This window comes from Mustelus asterias, chromosome 6, assembly GCF_964213995.1.
Source record: "Mustelus asterias chromosome 6, sMusAst1.hap1.1, whole genome shotgun sequence".
NCBI classification, from domain to species: domain Eukaryota; kingdom Metazoa; phylum Chordata; class Chondrichthyes; order Carcharhiniformes; family Triakidae; genus Mustelus; species Mustelus asterias.
Genome location: NC_135806.1, coordinates 53,558,402 through 53,575,259, shown reverse-complemented (window position 1 = coordinate 53,575,259; position 16,858 = coordinate 53,558,402). Strand labels below are relative to the sequence as shown.

Genomic DNA, 16,858 nt, shown 5'->3' with positions numbered 1-16,858 from the left:
TGGAGTATATGCTAAAGCATGGAAATATCCAAGAGGTCGGTCATCCTTCGAAATGGAAAATAAATTTATGATTCAGGTGTAACCTTTCATAAACTGATTTTGATGAGGTAACTCAATCAAAACATTAATCTGTGTTCATCAAACTACTGTGCATTTTTTATTTTAATTCAGTGTTTCATGCCAGGAATTTCTGCATGGGTTCTCTGGCTGAAGATTGATGGGATCCCTGACCCCACCGATGAAATGGTGTAAATGAACTAAAATAGCCATTTCTTTGATTTCTCTGGGGTTTCTGCCAATCTGCCACTAAATTTATGGCAGGGGACCAGAAAGACCTAGCAGAATTTCTCCCCAACAATGTTTGTGGTTTTATTTTTGTCCCTGCGCATCGATTAGATGCAACCATTGTAAAGCAGGCTGTCCACTCCAGATACATCTTTAGTACTCTGAAGTTAGGATTTTGTATGATTATTGATGTTTCATTTTATTTCTCTGCAGTCAAGTAAACAGATAACTCCGCTGGCTGCCGACGCTAGTCGGGATTTGCTGATTTCTTTCTTGTGGATCCTGAAGAATGCTGATCAAGCTCTTATCAGAAAATGGGCTGTAGATCTTCCTGTGACCCAACTCAACAAGGTCTTAGATCTACTGCATCTCTGTGTTTCCTGCTTTGAGTACAGGGTAAGGATGCCGGCTGCAATGCTGTACTGCAGACTGTCCCATCACACACTTAACATTACACCTGCATTTAAATGAGGGATCGGAATAAGGAGCAGTGTACTGGGGTATATAAATATTGAAAATGTAAAAGTCCAGTGGTACTAAGCAGTCCGCTAAATCGAGAAAAGACAAGTTGATATTTTAATTGAGATCCTTTACTGATGCCCTGTTGTACATTTGCAGCATTTTCTAACATTAATTCAGATTCCTGTCTTTTTTCTTTCTTTTTTACTTCCATACTGCGATGTGTTAGTATGCCAAACTAACACTTCTCTAAATAAGCTACAACCATCATGTCAACTCCTACTTGCAGAAAATGTTAAAGCAGAAATGTGCTGGAGAATCAATGGATTTTCAACCCCATTTTATGTATTCTCTTAATAAGGTGCACATGGATAGAAAATTGTACAGTCGCATTCAAAATTCCTCAGATTACATTAACAGCCGCACTGCCAGTTACCACATGTCAGTATAGTATAACGTGTCCATTATTTGCATTGCAAGTTCACTTCCAACTTCAGAAGACAATTAGAAAATTCTATAACACTTGGTGCAGAGAGAAATTACAACTTTGAACTCTTGTTTTAGAAGGAACCCATCATTTGCTTTTTTGCATTTCAGGGCAAAGTAACTTCAGATAAAGTCAGCACACAAGCCCTCCAAAAAAGCAAGCATACCAAGGCACGTCTAGAAGAAGTGCTTCTGGGGAATGCAGGAGCCCGAGGAGAAATGATGAAGAGGTGCCGTGGCCCAGGTAAGACACTCAACTCCTTCATTAACTCCCGAGTAAAACAAATACCTTTGCTTTAGGGCAATCACTTATCCGATCAGAAGTGTGGCCTATTTAAATGGCACACGGGTTAGAGTAATTGGAAGAAGTGCAGTGGAGTGTTATCTGCTGGAAATATGTTACTGAAACTGAAAGGAACAACCTGCAAGACAGTTGTGAGATCAGCCTTGTTATTTAGTACAGAAACCTGGGCAACCTCCAGAAAAGAGGAACGATGATTGGAAACCAATGATGTGCAGATGCGGAGAAGGATGGGTAGAGTCATTAATGAGTAGAGACAATATCAGGAACCAGCACTTCATGGGGTTGGTGAAGATTGTGGGAGTATTGAAGGAAGTGGCCGAGAAGAGATTGAAATGGTCTGGCTGTCTGTTGTTGGGAGAGAGAGGAAAGGTGGGCGAGATGAGTGACACAGTTGGAGCTGTTCAGCAGAGATGGAAGAGGAATGGGTAACTGACAGAAGGAGATGGAGAGGGAATATCAACCAGCTTTATGGTGATCCCAAGTCAAATGGGAGAAGCCGAAAGAAGAAACAGGTGGCACAGATCATTTATTTCCAAATGTCCCTGATTGTAATTCAGCAATTTAAAGTAGTTTCTATGCATGAGAGTTAAATACCTTGAATATTCTATGTCTGTTAACAGACATTATTATTTTTAATGACGCTTTACTTAGTCTTTTGGGCTGAAGAAATTACCTGTATATAATAGTTCGAACGTCTATTGTTTTTTAGCCATATCGCATCAAGAATTATTTAACGTGTATATTACAGAATGCTTCAAGTAGAAGCAATTCTGTAATAGTCTTGGCATATGGAACTGTGCAATTGGCTTGATATGTATTACAGCAAGAGGCAAACAATGGATATATGCATAAGCTTGCATGAGCACATTTTCTTTATTGTTACTTTGATTCTGGTCTTCCAACCTTGACCTGTCTAGGGAAGGTCAGTATAAAGCAATGATTGAAAGCTCTCACTGCTGGCCTGTATGGACTGCATGTTCACTGGACCCACCTATATCCAAGAAAAACTATGGCTCCTGGGACTAATATTTATATTTTGGTACTACTGCCGCTGGAAGTCCAAAGGAAAACCACCTTCTCAATTGGTTCTCAGAGATTCTGAAGGCAGCATCTAATTTGAAGCAGGGCTGCTGACAGAAGTACCATCGCGTTTCATCACCTGAGGTGAAAGCGATAACAAGGCATCCGTCCAATTTCAGGATTCAGATGGTACCACACACATGAATATTGAGTAATTTATGACTGTCATTTGAACCCTGAGACAAAAGGAGTGACTCTGTGGCTTAAGCAGGCAGCTGAGGTCAAGGTTAGGCTAAAATTCCTTAGCCTCAATTCACTGGTCGAAAGGTTCTGCATGAGCAACTTGCTGCTGGCAGCACAAGACCATAGAATTGTCCCTTGTATTGCTGCCTAAAATCCACTCCCAGTTTGAGCTTATTATTTTCCAAGTGTCCGTGCCTCGCATTCATTCAGAGTTAGCAGATTTGTTTCAGTGGCTGGATTTAATGCAACCCATTGCGGCAGCAAACATGGCAGCTGGGCCCACTTAGTCATGGGAGAGGCCACCCGTCAGTCTCCCAGCAGCAGAAGTACCTCCCACAACTAAGCTGGAGGTGAGAATGGGCCCACTGGGTTAACTTGCCTGCTTGGGGCAGGTTGTCAATTGGGTTCTTTATTGAGCCAATTGACACAAATTCTCTCGGAGCCTGCTTTTATTTAGTAGTACCTCAGGGATTACATGCTAGTGACGTAGCTTTCCCAAGCCTCCAGAAGGCCCTATTGGGTTTTCCTCAGGGGATGTCCCTCTCTCACAGGCACTTAGTGCTCAATTGAGAGACCCAGCGTGAGGTAGGGGGGGTAGCCACTGAAAGTCATCTCTCTGCCATTGCCTCTGATCCTCCATGACTCTCCTTCTACACAACCCCCAGCCTGCCCTCACTCACCTGCAGTTAGGGTCTCTTGGCAATACTAGGCCTTTCACTGGACAACCAACAGCAGCTGCCCATAATGAAGAGCTGTCAGCTTCTGATTGGTCGGCAGCTAAAGAGGGGATGAGATTTCCATCCTTCGGGTTTTGAAACCTGAGGAAGGCCTGATGTAGGTCATTGAAGTGCCGAACAGACACTTAATCCAATCAGGCCTCCCCTTCAGAAACGGTGTGCGTTTCTCTAACTGCTGGACTGAACCCACATCAACTACATTAATTTTCACCTGAACTAAGTCTTGCTTATTTATTAATTGTATTTGTTGCAGGAAATGAAAGAAACTTTGGACTAAACGAAAACCTCCGATGGAGGAAAGATCAAACACAATGGCGACAGGGCAATGAGAGACAGGAAAAGTATGTGAATAATTAAAAGGTTTTTTAATTATAGAATGGTAGAGTACAGAGAGAAGCTATTCACCTGATCGATGCTGTTACCTTTGTAGGGCTATCTAATCAGTGCTAATCCCTGGGCTTTCTCCCTGCACTTTTGCCCTTTAAGTATTTATCTAATTCTCTTTTAAATGTTATTGTTGAATCTGCTTATGCCACCCTTCCTGGCAGTGCATTCCAGATCTCAACAGCCTACTGTGTAAAAAATTGTTTCCTCTTGTCACCTCTGGTTTAATTTGTCAGTCGTCTTAAATCTATGTCCTTTGGTTACTGACCTTTAGGCACTGGGTAGAGTTTCTCCTCATTCGTTCTATCAAAACCCTTTGAATTTTTAAACACCTCTATCAAATTTCCTTTTTACCTTCTGTTCTGAGGAGAACAATACTGGCTTATCCAGTCTCTCCAGTTATAATTGGAGGCCCACATCTCTGTTAATATTCTAACAAATCTCCTCACTACCATCTAAGGTGTTGACGTCCTTTCTAAACTTTGGTGTTTGAAATTGAACACAGTACCCCAGCTGAGGCCTAACCAGTGTTTCACAAAGGTTTAGCATCCTTCCTTGCTTTTGTACTCCATTCTCTTTTAATAAAACCTTTTCAACTTGTCCTGCCACGTTGTGTACGTAGAATCCTTATTCTCTCTGTTCCTGCACTCCCTTCAAAAATTATTTTATACAGCCTATCTTCAATCTTCCTATCAAACTACTTAACACTTCTGTACATAAAATTTAATCTGCCATCTGTCTGTCCTTTTCAACCAATCTATATCCTTCTGAAGTCCATCACTATCCTGACTGTCTTCTACATTTCACAGTTATGTATTATCTGCAAACTTTGAAATTATGCCCTGTAAGCATAAGTCCAGATCATTAATATATTCAAAAAGCAGAATTCTCAATACTGTCAACTGGTGGACACCATTGCATTGTAACATAAAAATTAGGAGCAGGAGTAGACCATTTGGCCCTTCAAGCCTGCTCTGCCATTCAGTAGGATCCTGGCTGATCTCCAGCTCAACTCCATCTTTCTGCACTATCCCCATGTCCCAGGATCCCCTTCATATCCAGAAATCTATCGATCACTGCCTTGAATATCCTCAACGAGGATCTGAGCATCCACAGCCCTATTGGGTGAGAGAATTCCAAAGATTCACAGCTCTGCTGAGTGGTTGACCCCTTAGTCTGACTCTTTAACCCATTGTTTTAGATTGCCCAGCCAGGTGAAACATCCTCCCATTTTTTACTCTATCAAGCAAGCTTCTTGCAAATTTCATGGTTTTTCAATAAAATCACCTCTCATTCTTCTAAATCTTAAGAAATTGCAGACTTACTCAACTGAATTGTTCCTCATGAGACAATCGCTCATCCCAGAAATCAACCTTTGTTGCACTCCCTTTAAGACAAACTTATCCTTTCCTTGGGTAAGGAAACCAAACTGCACATTACTCCAGGGATGGAATGTAAGGCCCTCAATAATTACATTAAGATTTCTTAACCTTTATACTTCCAATCCTCGTGTAATTAAGGTTAACATGCCATTTGCTTTCCTATTTACTTGTAAAGGTAAAGTCACCATAATCCCAGATGACCATAGGCTGCTCTCCCCTTTGAGGAGGAGAGCTGACTGGGGATGATTTAACCTGAGGGTCACCACACCTCAGGTGAGAATGTAAGGTTGAGAAGACGGGCCTCCATGAATAACCTGAGCCGGTACAGGAATTAAACCTGCACTGTTGGCATCACTCTGCAGCACGAACCAACCGAACTAAACTGGTCACCTATATGTTAACTTGCTGTAATTCTTGTACAAGGATACTCAGGTCCTTCTGAATACCAATTTTCCAATCGCTCACCTCTAGAAAAAATATTCTACTTTTCCATTGTTCCTACCAAAGTAGATAACATCACAATTTCTGCACATTATAAAGCATCTGCCAAATTCGTGCCCACTTACTGAACCTGTTTCTATCCCTTTACAGTTTTTTTGTCTCCTCCTTGCAGCTTACTTGCTCACCTCGCTTTGTATTATCAGTAAACTTCGACTGAGATAGCTCTCTCCACTTTAAAAACAACATTTCACCACTTATTGCTACTCTCTGTCACTTAGCCAATTTTGTATCCACGCTGCCATGGGTTTTAATTTTGTCATCAAGTCTATATCGCGGTACTTTGTCAAACATCTTTTAGCAGACTATAAACACAACATTAAACACACTACCCTCATGAATCCTTTTCACTACTCTGTCAAAGAACTGAATCCAAGTAGTCAAACACAATTTTCCTTGAAGAAATTCATGCTGTTTCTCATTTATTAGCCCACACTTCCTTAAATGCTAGTTAATGTTATCCCAGATTATGGTCTCAGTTTTCCCAGCGGCCACATTAGACAGACTGGCCTGTAGTTGCTGGGTTTATCCCTCTCTCTTTTTCATACAGAAACATAACATTTTCAAAATTTTAACCAACATTAGAAAACGACCATCTTTTTCCATCCACCACAAACTCTACACCAGTGCCGTCCTGAACAACATGAGCCCCCTGCCCACTCTACATCCCCCAATCATCACTTCAGGTTGAACTAGATTGTTTCCAACATTGAAATCCTTTTTGCTCCTGAGCTGAGTTTCAGGTTCTCTCCCATCTACTTATGTATCATTGAATGCTTCCACTCCAGTCTCTTTCCAACTGAAAGCTTCATATTTGCCTTCAATCACCTTGAGACTAAACCATTCCAACACTTGCCTTCTTGGTTTAAAATTTATTTACTAGTGTCACAAGTAGTGTCACTTCAATGAAGCCATTGTGAAAATCCCCTTATCACCAGTGCCTGTTCGGGCACACTGAGGGAGAATTTAGCATGATCTTCCATAAACTTCAATTGATGCAAAATCTTCTCGTATGTATCTTTATCTTGGATCCTACTTTGTGGAATTTTTCCCCTCAGCCCCTATGTCTCTTCATATCTCTCTCCCTGTAAAATCGTTCTCAAAACCCATCTCATCAACTATGTTTTTGATCACTCTTCTCTGCTCCTGCATCCATTTTCCATGTCTACTCTGTAATGTGGTTTCGGACATTTTCTTTAGAATCATAAAATCATACAGTGCAGAAGAGGCCCTTTGGCCCATCGAGCCTGCACTGACACGTGAGAAACACCTGACCTCCCACCTAATCTCACTTACCAGCACTTGGCCCATAACCTTAAAAGCAGTATATAAATGGAGGTTACTTTTGGTAGTAATTAATATCAACATTAATTTTACATCCTATCACTGCATCACATAGTCTAGTACTTGTTTTTGTAGCCAAATTTTAAAAGCCAATTTGTGTATTTTGATAAGCATTTATAACACAAAGCATACTACAGTCGCTGATGGTTCTTTTGCCTTTCTTTCAGAACTAAGGCAGACCTGGATCAGGAAGCTCTGATCTCTGGCAATCTGGTTACAGAGGCTAATCTAACTATTTTAGATACACTGGAAATAATTATACAGGTAACATTAGTACAAGGACATTGATTTCTTCACTTTGTTTATATTGAATAATTGCTCAATTAACGAATTGCACTGTTGGCTTTCTTTCTGAACAATAGGCATCTTCTTAACCACATCTTAATGCCTCACATTGCAACATACATAACACTGGGGTTTAAGAGTTATTGTTATGGTGTTGGTGCTGCACTCACAAACTGGGTGTACTGGTGCCAAAGCAGCATGTATGTAAACATGATTGAAATGGCTGTAGATATGATTGGAATGAAGTAGATTTGGTTTTGGCGGAAAAAGTAATTAGTCCAACAGTAACTTGATTATTGTGGTTTCCCCAAAAATGCATTTTATATATAAATAAACCCTAAAAAAATACTTTACTTGGTATAATTTGTATCCAGCTACAGTATATATATTCAGTATATATTCAGTACACAGCTGTCTGGCCTCCCCTCAGTGTGTTGCTCATGGGGGGAAGCGACACGCCTCTCAGTGATGGGATCTTCTTGTCCCGCCACCGTGCACCCCACACTACGAGGAATGTGCTGTCGGTGGAACTAGAAAGTCCCGCTGTCTTGAAACAGCCAGAGAATCCTGGCCGTCTTTTCATGTTTTTGGGGAGGGAGAGAAAGATAACTGGTCAACAAGTCTCTTTTCTAATTCCTAGCTACAATGCAGCATTAATGGAAAATTGGCAATAAGCTTTTTGACATTCCGATTCATCTGAGGGATGGGATCTATTCAGGAGGACTGAAAAAGGTGGAAGTAATTTTTAAATGAAGGAGTAAGGGTGAAAAGCAGAAATGTTTCTAAGCTGACTTCTGAATATGTTTATTATCCACTGTTCATGTTTTGAAAATGATGAATGATGTAGCAGTTGAAAGGAGAATCACTAACTCTGATGCTTGAGGGAAGACATTTGAATCATGGGTTGGAATTTTTTGATTGTTCACACCCCGTTGCCACTGCAAAGCAGGATAGGGATTTTGGCGCTCAGCCAAACCTGCATTCACTGCAGCCGGACCAGAGAATCCCACTGGCGTGAACGGCCAGAAAATTCCGGCCATAGCATTTAATTGGCACCTGAAAATCTTGGGGGATCACTTTGGCCTCCCCATTGAAGTCAAGGCCCACCTCTTCCTAGTTATAAAATGGGCTACTTATTACTTGAGGCTTTCACCAAATACTAATTCCACCTACTTTATTTTGCGCTACATGAGAACTATGACTAAGCTTGAATTCACCAACTTTTATAGAACTGATCTACTAAATAATTGGTTTAACCGCTTTAAATTACATAGAATCATAGAATCCCTATTGTGCAGAAGGAGGCCATTTGGCCCATCGAGTCTGCATCAATCGCAATACCACCCAGGTCCTATCCGCATAACCCCACGCATTTATCCTGTTAATCCCCTGACACTAAGGGGCAATTTATCATGGCCAATCAAACTAACTCGCATACATTTGGACTGTGGGAGGAAACCGGAGCATCCGGAGGAAATCCATGCATACATAGGATGAATGTGTGGACTCTGCACAGACAATGACCCGAACTGGGAATTGAACCTGGGTCCCTGGTGCTGTGAGGCAGCAGTGCTAACCACTGTGTCACCTTGAGCCCTTTGCACACTCCTAACTCATTTCCTATGTTACATAGCAACAAAGAATGATTACAACCTTTTTAAAGAGAGTTGAAGAGAAGCACACTTTTCTCTCAAACAACAAAAACAGAAAATGCTGGAAAATCTCAGCAGGTCTGACAGCATCTGTGGAGAGAGAATAGAGCCAACGTTCCAATAAGGATCATCCAGACCGGAAATATTGGCTCTATTCTCTCTCCACAGATGCTATCGGACCTGCTGAGATTTTCCAGCATTTTCTGTTTCTATTTTGGATTCCAGCAAATATTTTGGCTTTATAATTTTCTCTTATCTCTTTTTTGGGTTTTCCTATAGTGAGTATTGAATACATCATTGAGAAACTATGATCGTGAAATTACTGTTGGACAATTACTATTTCTGATGTTGAAAGAACTCACCATTCACATACTATTGAAATATTCAATAATTGTTCACATTATAGTGTAAAATGTTGTGTGTCGTGACTCATGGATTAAATGATCTGAAAGATCTTTGTTCTTTCCTCTGTAGGCAATTTCGATGTCTGATTGTAAGGACAGTGTGTTGGGAAGCGTTTTCAGGGTTCTGCTTCACAGTCTGGGCTGCAATCAGAGCTCCTACTACCTGACGCATTGCTTCAGCACACTGAGAGCCCTCATGGCCAAGGTAAAACCGTGTATCTGTCAAGATGGCTCTTAAACATTGCTATTGTATCTGCTTCTACCACTACCTCTGGCATTCCAGGCACTTATACCCTCTGTGTGTAAAAAAACTTGCTTCTCACATCTCCTTTAAACTTTTCCCCTTTTTACCTTAAAACCTATGTGTCCTAGTAATTGACATTTCTACCCTGGGAAAAAGACTCTCATAGCTTTGTAATCCTGTTAATTTAAGGACAATGCACAGCATAGGAGCTGGATAATAATTTATGATTGACTGACTGTTTTTATGGGTTGCCACATTGTTCTTTAGCTCTGGTTTCTAGGATCAAAGCCAACCAAAACGTTTAGGGTTTCTTTGTAATAATTTTGGGCAGTTCCAAACAATTTTCCAGTGAACAAGGAAAGGCAGCACAGAACTGGCCTAATTCAACACCAATTCCTGATATCACTCGGGCCTGGATTTTCACTCGTGAGGTGGGTGTACAGAATCGGGAAATTTCCTGGCTTGCTGCACCGTCTCGGGAAAAGGTCACCCAAATAATGGGATCTTTATTCTAGGGAACCGGTGCATGTTGGGCTCGCTGCCCCCTGAAAACAGTTCAAAGGCAGCGACAGGGATTGCCACGTGCCAAGGCTCCGTCCCTGAAAATAAAGGCCTAATTTGCCAGTGCAACGTTGGCGATAAAGCAGAAAGTTCTGCAACATACAGAAGAGAGAATTTCTACTTGGTCTACCCTGAAGCACTGTCATCCAGGGTGTTGGTCAGGCACTGATCACTTTTTGGAATATTTTTTCCAGCTTCAATGAAATTGGTCAGTGTTGTGATATAGAACACTGCATATTCTTAAGATGCATACAGTCGGACACTGCATATCGTAGGCCCCAGGCTTCAGCAGCTGATAGGCCTAAGCAATTACATCTGATGTGCAGAAGCCCTTTAGATATTATAAACTGGTAATCAGCCCTGTTATGCATTTCTTAAACAATAAGACTTGTTAAATCTTGAATGACAGTCCATATGATGGAAGGAGAGAATTAGACAACACAAAGGAAAAAGACCAGTGCAGCACAGGAACAGGCCATTTGGTCCACCAAGCCTGTGCTGACACATGATGCCTTTCTAAACCAAAGACCTTTTGGCTCTAGGCGGTCCATATCCCTCTATCCCCTGCCTATTTGTGTATCTGTCAAGATGCCTCTTGAACATTGCAGTTGTATCTGCTTCGACCACCTCCTCTGGCAGCGCAATCCAGGCACTTACACCCTCTGTATTAAAAAAAACATGCTTCTCGCATCTCCTTTAAACTTTTCCCGTTTTACCTTAAAACCTATGTCCCCTAGTAACTGACATTTCTACTCTGGGGAAAAAGACTCCGACAATCTATTCTATCCATGCCCCTCATAGCTTTGTAAGCTTCTATCAGGTTGCCCCTCAGCCTTCAACATTCAATGAAAACAAACCAAGTTTGTCCAATCTCTCCTCACAGCTATGGCAAAGCACATAGGACATTTTAGGCCTATTTCATTTGTATCAACATGCATGAAGTGGCTTGTGATTTTTTTTTTAGATTCAAGGCAATACAATTTGTTATTGCTGATGAGAATTCTGACACTTCCATGTTCTTGTTTTCTTGTATCACTAGTATGCAGACCTGCTGTTCGAAGAGGAGGCAGAGCAGTGCTCTGACATGTGTCAGAGAGTCTTAGACCACTGCAGCAGCAGTATAGACAGCACCCGCACTCAAGCCTGTGCCACACTCTACCTCATCATGAGACACAGCTTCAGCACAATCAGTGTAAGGCTTCTTTATTTTTATCCAGAAACTGTAGTAACTGCAGTGATCAAAGGTACCAATAAATCACATCCAGACATCAAAGCATTGCAAATAAATAATGATGGTCAGCTCCATGGGATAACCGTTTGTATTGCCTGTAGAATTGACAGGGAAAGTTACCTTTATGGCAATAGTGCTACCACTTTTATCTACAATTCAGGCAGCAATGGAATGTTATTGGCAGCAGGTAAGTGCAACATTATAGCTCATTCTTCTTCACACACCTCTCACTAACACAGTTGCTACAATTTTGTGCCTGCCTTCGCCACAAGCACAAATGGTGAAGTAGGCGGAAAATATCGGGAGACTCAGAAAATGAGAATCTCGCGAGATCTTGCTTTCTGATTTTCCTGCCCCTCACCAGTGACACAACAAAGTTACTGCCCAGGAAGATTGGGAACCTCTTTTCAATTAATTAGCATTTCATCAAAGGGTTTTTCCCACCAGATGTTTCCCCCACATTAGGAATTCCCCCTTTGCTGGTGTGATGTCACGTCGGCAAGGTTTACAACTGCTTTTGAAAACATGAACCAGCCGACAGGAACCCGCCAGGGGCCCACAGGTAAGTATTGCCCCGGCGGAGAGGATCATGCCTGGGCAGTACCCCGAGGGGGCCCTTTTGGGAACCCAATGGAGACATTGCCAGCTTTATTAGGCCACATCCTACTAGCATGTCGGCACAGGCCACACTGGAAGATCACTTCTGTACAAAGTGCTGAAAAATGTGACACAAAAGCCAGCTGTGTAGCCTAGGAGCTGCATGCGGTTTCGTGCCTCAGCCAACACTATGCAAATAAAAGAAAATTCCGCCCAAAAGGTGTAAGCTGTGGTGAGATGGCCCTGATTTCTCTCTACAATGTAATTCCTCCTGCCAACCAGAAAGGTGTCCGGAACGATTGCATATGCAAACTTGGCACATGTGCAATTGTTCCTGAAGCCTCTCTGGTCAACAGCAATAGTTTGGATTGGCCTGGATTTCACTGTAGAAAAAAGTAATAAGTGAGCATTAATTCATCCCACTTACCAATCTGTGATGGGCTCTCAATCATAATGAGGTTTTATATGACTGCTGCCTCCTTAAGATAGAATTGTGAACAGAATTCCCACTCTCCTGAAGAAGGGGCTAAGAGCTCTGAAAGCTTGTGTGGCTTTTGCTACCAAATAAACCTGTTGGACTTTAACCTGGTGTTGTTAAACTTCTTACTGTGTTTACCCCAGTCCAACGCCGGCATCTCCACATCCTTAAGATAGATCCAGGGAGTTTCTGCACAACTTGAGTAGTTCATTTGGCAGATAGTGGAACTCTTAATCACAGGGTCATTGTTTTGAGCTCCATATTGGGTGATGAATCTTTTCTTAAATACTTCATAATTTAGTCAAAACATATTTTTTACTGACCACTGTTTGCCAATAAGTGTCCTTAAATTGAATATTACAATCAACTCTCCACATTAGATGGTGAGAATCTCATTTACTGAAATTTCCTGATTAAATATCTAGTCGTCAGAAGCATGTTTTACAGAGGGAACAGTTAATAAATAAGTTAGTAAACAACAGTAAATAGATGTTAGGTGAATTAGATACAAGAACTTGCAATTGTTTAAGGGCAGTGCAGACCTAAAAATGGGTAACTTGAACTTAATTGTTAGTCTATGTCCACCCAGCTTGTTTGTCTAATAAATACATGCAGCTGGCACTCTTACACTGAGACTGCAACTGCGTATGTTTAGGAAGTGCTCCCCTTGGCATTGCGGCAAAATAAACTCCACCTGTTACAATTGGAACTCTGAAAAGAATTTCCATCCTGAACAATTTGTGATGTGTACACTCATCCTTTCTCAAGGACATGTGCTCACTGTCTCAAGACAGTCCTTCCTGGGCATGTTACAGGAGAGGTGCCTTCAGAATTTAACCTCCCAGGGGAGGCTGTCACACTGGTATGGTATCTCCTGGCTATCAAACTGGCAACCTCTGCAACAAGTGCTGAATGCAGATCATTAGCAGCTATCTGTCACCCTATCATGATCTCATACCATCTAAGTGTAATAGCAAAGCCAGGTCAATACACATTTAAATCAGTAATCTTGACTGCCTTGGCGTCATGCAATATATCACTTGTATATCCTGTATTTTTCATGTCCACCACCAGAGTGGAAAATTAATATGTACTCTTGTTGCTTGCACTAATTTTGGTATTTTACGCTTTCAGAATTTTGCCAGAGTTAAAATGCAGGTCACCATGTCATTGGCATCTCTGGTGGGTAAATCATCTGATTTTAATGAAGTATATTTAAGGCGATCTTTACGAACTGTTCTGGCTTATGCAGAGGAAGATGAAGATATGCAGCCAACAATGTTCCCAATCCAGGTAGGGTGACTTCACATTGAGTGAGCACCTCACTGAAATAATTACAGTTTGTTTAGTTTGATAATTGCCGTTCTACTGATGGGTCTCCAGTACCTTGCCCAAGCTATTTTGTTCATATGCGAGGCTGGATAGTGAGTAGTGATAACTTGTGGGTTATCCAACCAAATCGACGCGGGGTGGGAGGGTAGATGGTCATTACAGTTGAGACAGATCCCAGCCTCATCCTCTGTGCACAATGGGCGGCATGGTAGCACAGTGGTTAGCACTGCTGCTTCACAGCTCCAGGGACCTGGGTTCGATTCCCGGCTTGGGTCACTGTCTGTGTGGAGTTTGCACGTTCTCCTCGTGTCTGCATGTGTTTCCTCCGGGTGGTCCGGTTTCCTCCCACAGTCCAAAGATGTGCGGGTTAAGTTGATTGGGCATGCTAAAAATTGCCCCTTAGTGTCCTGAGATGCGTAGGTTTGAGGGATTAGTGGGTAAAATATGTAGGGATATGGGGGTAGGGCCTGGGTGGGATTGTAGTCAGTGCAGACTCGATGGGCCGAATGGCCTCTTTCTGGACTGTAGGGTTTCTATGATTTCTATGACAAGAATACACTTCCCACTGGGATAAAGATAAAATACCTGAGTGCCAAGCTCTGCTCTGCCTGATTACACAGGCCTGGATTTTACACCCCCCCCGCCCCCCCCACTGGTTTTTTAAGCAGGGGAAGCGTGAAATTGAAGAGACAGGATTCCCTCTGGGTTACCGCCTGCCCCGACCACACAGCGATTTTACACAGGGTGGACACGGCCTCTATGAGAAGCCTGCCCTTGCCCCAGTTGAGACCCTTAAGTGGCCAATTAACGGCCGTTTCCCACTAAGCCTCAATTTTTAGGGCTGGCGACCCCCCACTCCCACCCCCCACCTCCCCGATCTTAATACTAAGGACACCACACACCCTGGACGTACTCTTCCACCTTCTTCCGTCAGGAAAAAGATACAAATGTTCTGAAGTCACGTACCAACCAACTCAAGATCAGCTTCTTCCCTGCTGCTGTCAGACTTTTGAATGGACCTACCTCGCATTAAGCTGATCTTTCTCTACACCTTAGCTATGACTGTAACACTCCTTTCCTTCTCTATGAACGGTATGCTTTGTCTGTGTAGCGCGCAAAAAAACAATAATTTTCACTGTATACTAATACATGTGACAATAATAATTCAAATCAAATCTGACCAAACTGCTTGGCCAGCAGCTCTCTAGGGTGGGACATTCATTGGAACGGAAACAAGCTGTGGAGCAGAGTCAGCAGCAATGTGTTTCCCACCGACTCTTTGATGCTGTTCCCAAAATTCCAGCCAGAGTGGTATAACTACTCTAAAACAAGTATTGGTCTCCAAATTAGTATCCACAGTATAAAGGGACCATGAAAACATTATCCCTTGTCTCCCCAGAGAATAATATCAGGATTTTAGTTTAGTGCTATTTGTACATAAGATGACTTCCAGGACATTCAGTTGGACATAAGACACATCTTATTTGCTTTTATACTGGGTTCAATGGCTTTCCAGGAAGTTGGATCCTAATGCACAAGTCTTGCATCTCCTTAATGAGTCCAGCATATTTATTTTGATGTGCTACAGTAACAAAGAGCTTGCACCACCTAATAGAAAGGCCGCTTAGGTCTATCCTTATCAATGGGAAACTAATATGCAGGCTGAAAATCTGCATTTTCTTCTCATGCACTCCTGTCAGAGTTCGTGCACTGAAGCTTTCTAAAGGATGGAGTCTCAACCTATTATAAAGCCAGTGGTGTTGAAGGGGGAATGACTGAGAACAAGGAATCCCAGCACTGGGAGTTCCTGCCTATGTTTAGACCAAGCAGACCAAGTCACCCATCAGTTGTTATGGCATTTAGCCTTGGATCATGACCTAGGCCTCCAAAGAAAAGCACATTTATTTTACATTATGTCAGTTGGTAGCATTCTGTAAGTTTAAAAAGGGGAAAATCACACACTATTCTTATTCCTATTACCAGCCTTACTGGAAGTGCCTGTGCATGGATATCAGGTGAGGACTGAATTGGGTTCAGCTGTTTAATAGTCTGTCGTCACTCATTGTAATAATTCATGAGTGCCAACGTTCTGGGGGATACCATTGAAACCAAATGTTAGCAAAGAGTTAATGACTCCAGCTGAGAAGAAAAATAATGTGAAAATTCAAATAATTTGATACCAAGATTGTATAAGATGTAATTAATAAATCTTGTGTTAATCAAATGAAATTGATTTGATGGCCTTTTGCATGACAGTATACACCAGTCATTGTAGTTAAAGCATTTCCTGTCCTTTTAATTGCTTCCAGGTGGAGGAATTACTGATTAACCTCAACAGTATCTTGTCCGACACAGTAAAAATGAGGGAGTTCCAGAAAGATCCCGAGATGCTCATGGACCTGATGTACAGGTATATAAACACACACAAAAATAGTGTCCCATCACTGCTATACTTTCTCTTTTAGGCAGATAAGTGAAGGTCAACAACTGACCCCCAGTTATGATGACTGTCGATCCTGGGATATGTGTTACTATGTTGGTGCTTGGACAAGACTCATGCAACTGCCTCTCTCCGAGCTATTGGCAGGCTACCCAAGTCTCTGGGACTTTGAATCTGGGGACAGTTTATAGTCCCATTCCTGGCCATTCTACCTTTGGCACTGCTGGTATCTCTTTGGGGCAAGACTTCCACCTGAGTGAGGGGCAGACATCTAGGGAGAAATTTTCCCATCCTGCCCACCTGGGGAATCATAGTGGGTGGGGGAGGGGGAGGCAGACCATGCATTGGTCAGTTGACCTCGGGTGGGATTTTCCAGTTTTGGGGCGAGTGCAGCCAGAAAATCCCGCCCCTAGTCTCCAGCCAATTAAAATACCTTGGCGTTGAATGGCTGTGGGGTCTCCGATGATTCCTGTGACTCTTCAAGTGGTGGGG

At 42.2% G+C, this 16,858-nt stretch overlaps 1 protein-coding gene across 5 annotated transcripts in view; it reads left to right on the top strand.

Annotated features, from left to right (window-relative positions):
* The window catches only part of dock8 (dedicator of cytokinesis 8), a 252,915-nt gene that overhangs the window by 214,067 nt on the left and 21,990 nt on the right, over positions 1 to 16,858 (top strand). For all 5 annotated transcript variants that reach the window (XM_078214327.1, XM_078214325.1, XM_078214326.1 and 2 more), the window contains 8 exons: positions 499 to 681; positions 1,342 to 1,474; positions 3,788 to 3,875; positions 7,310 to 7,406; positions 9,554 to 9,688; positions 11,328 to 11,480; positions 13,729 to 13,887; positions 16,236 to 16,336. In XM_078214327.1, coding sequence (XP_078070453.1) covers positions 499 to 681; positions 1,342 to 1,474; positions 3,788 to 3,875; positions 7,310 to 7,406; positions 9,554 to 9,688; positions 11,328 to 11,480; positions 13,729 to 13,887; positions 16,236 to 16,336 — 1,049 coding nt within the window. The remainder of the gene's footprint in view (positions 1 to 498; positions 682 to 1,341; positions 1,475 to 3,787; positions 3,876 to 7,309; positions 7,407 to 9,553; positions 9,689 to 11,327; positions 11,481 to 13,728; positions 13,888 to 16,235; positions 16,337 to 16,858) is intronic.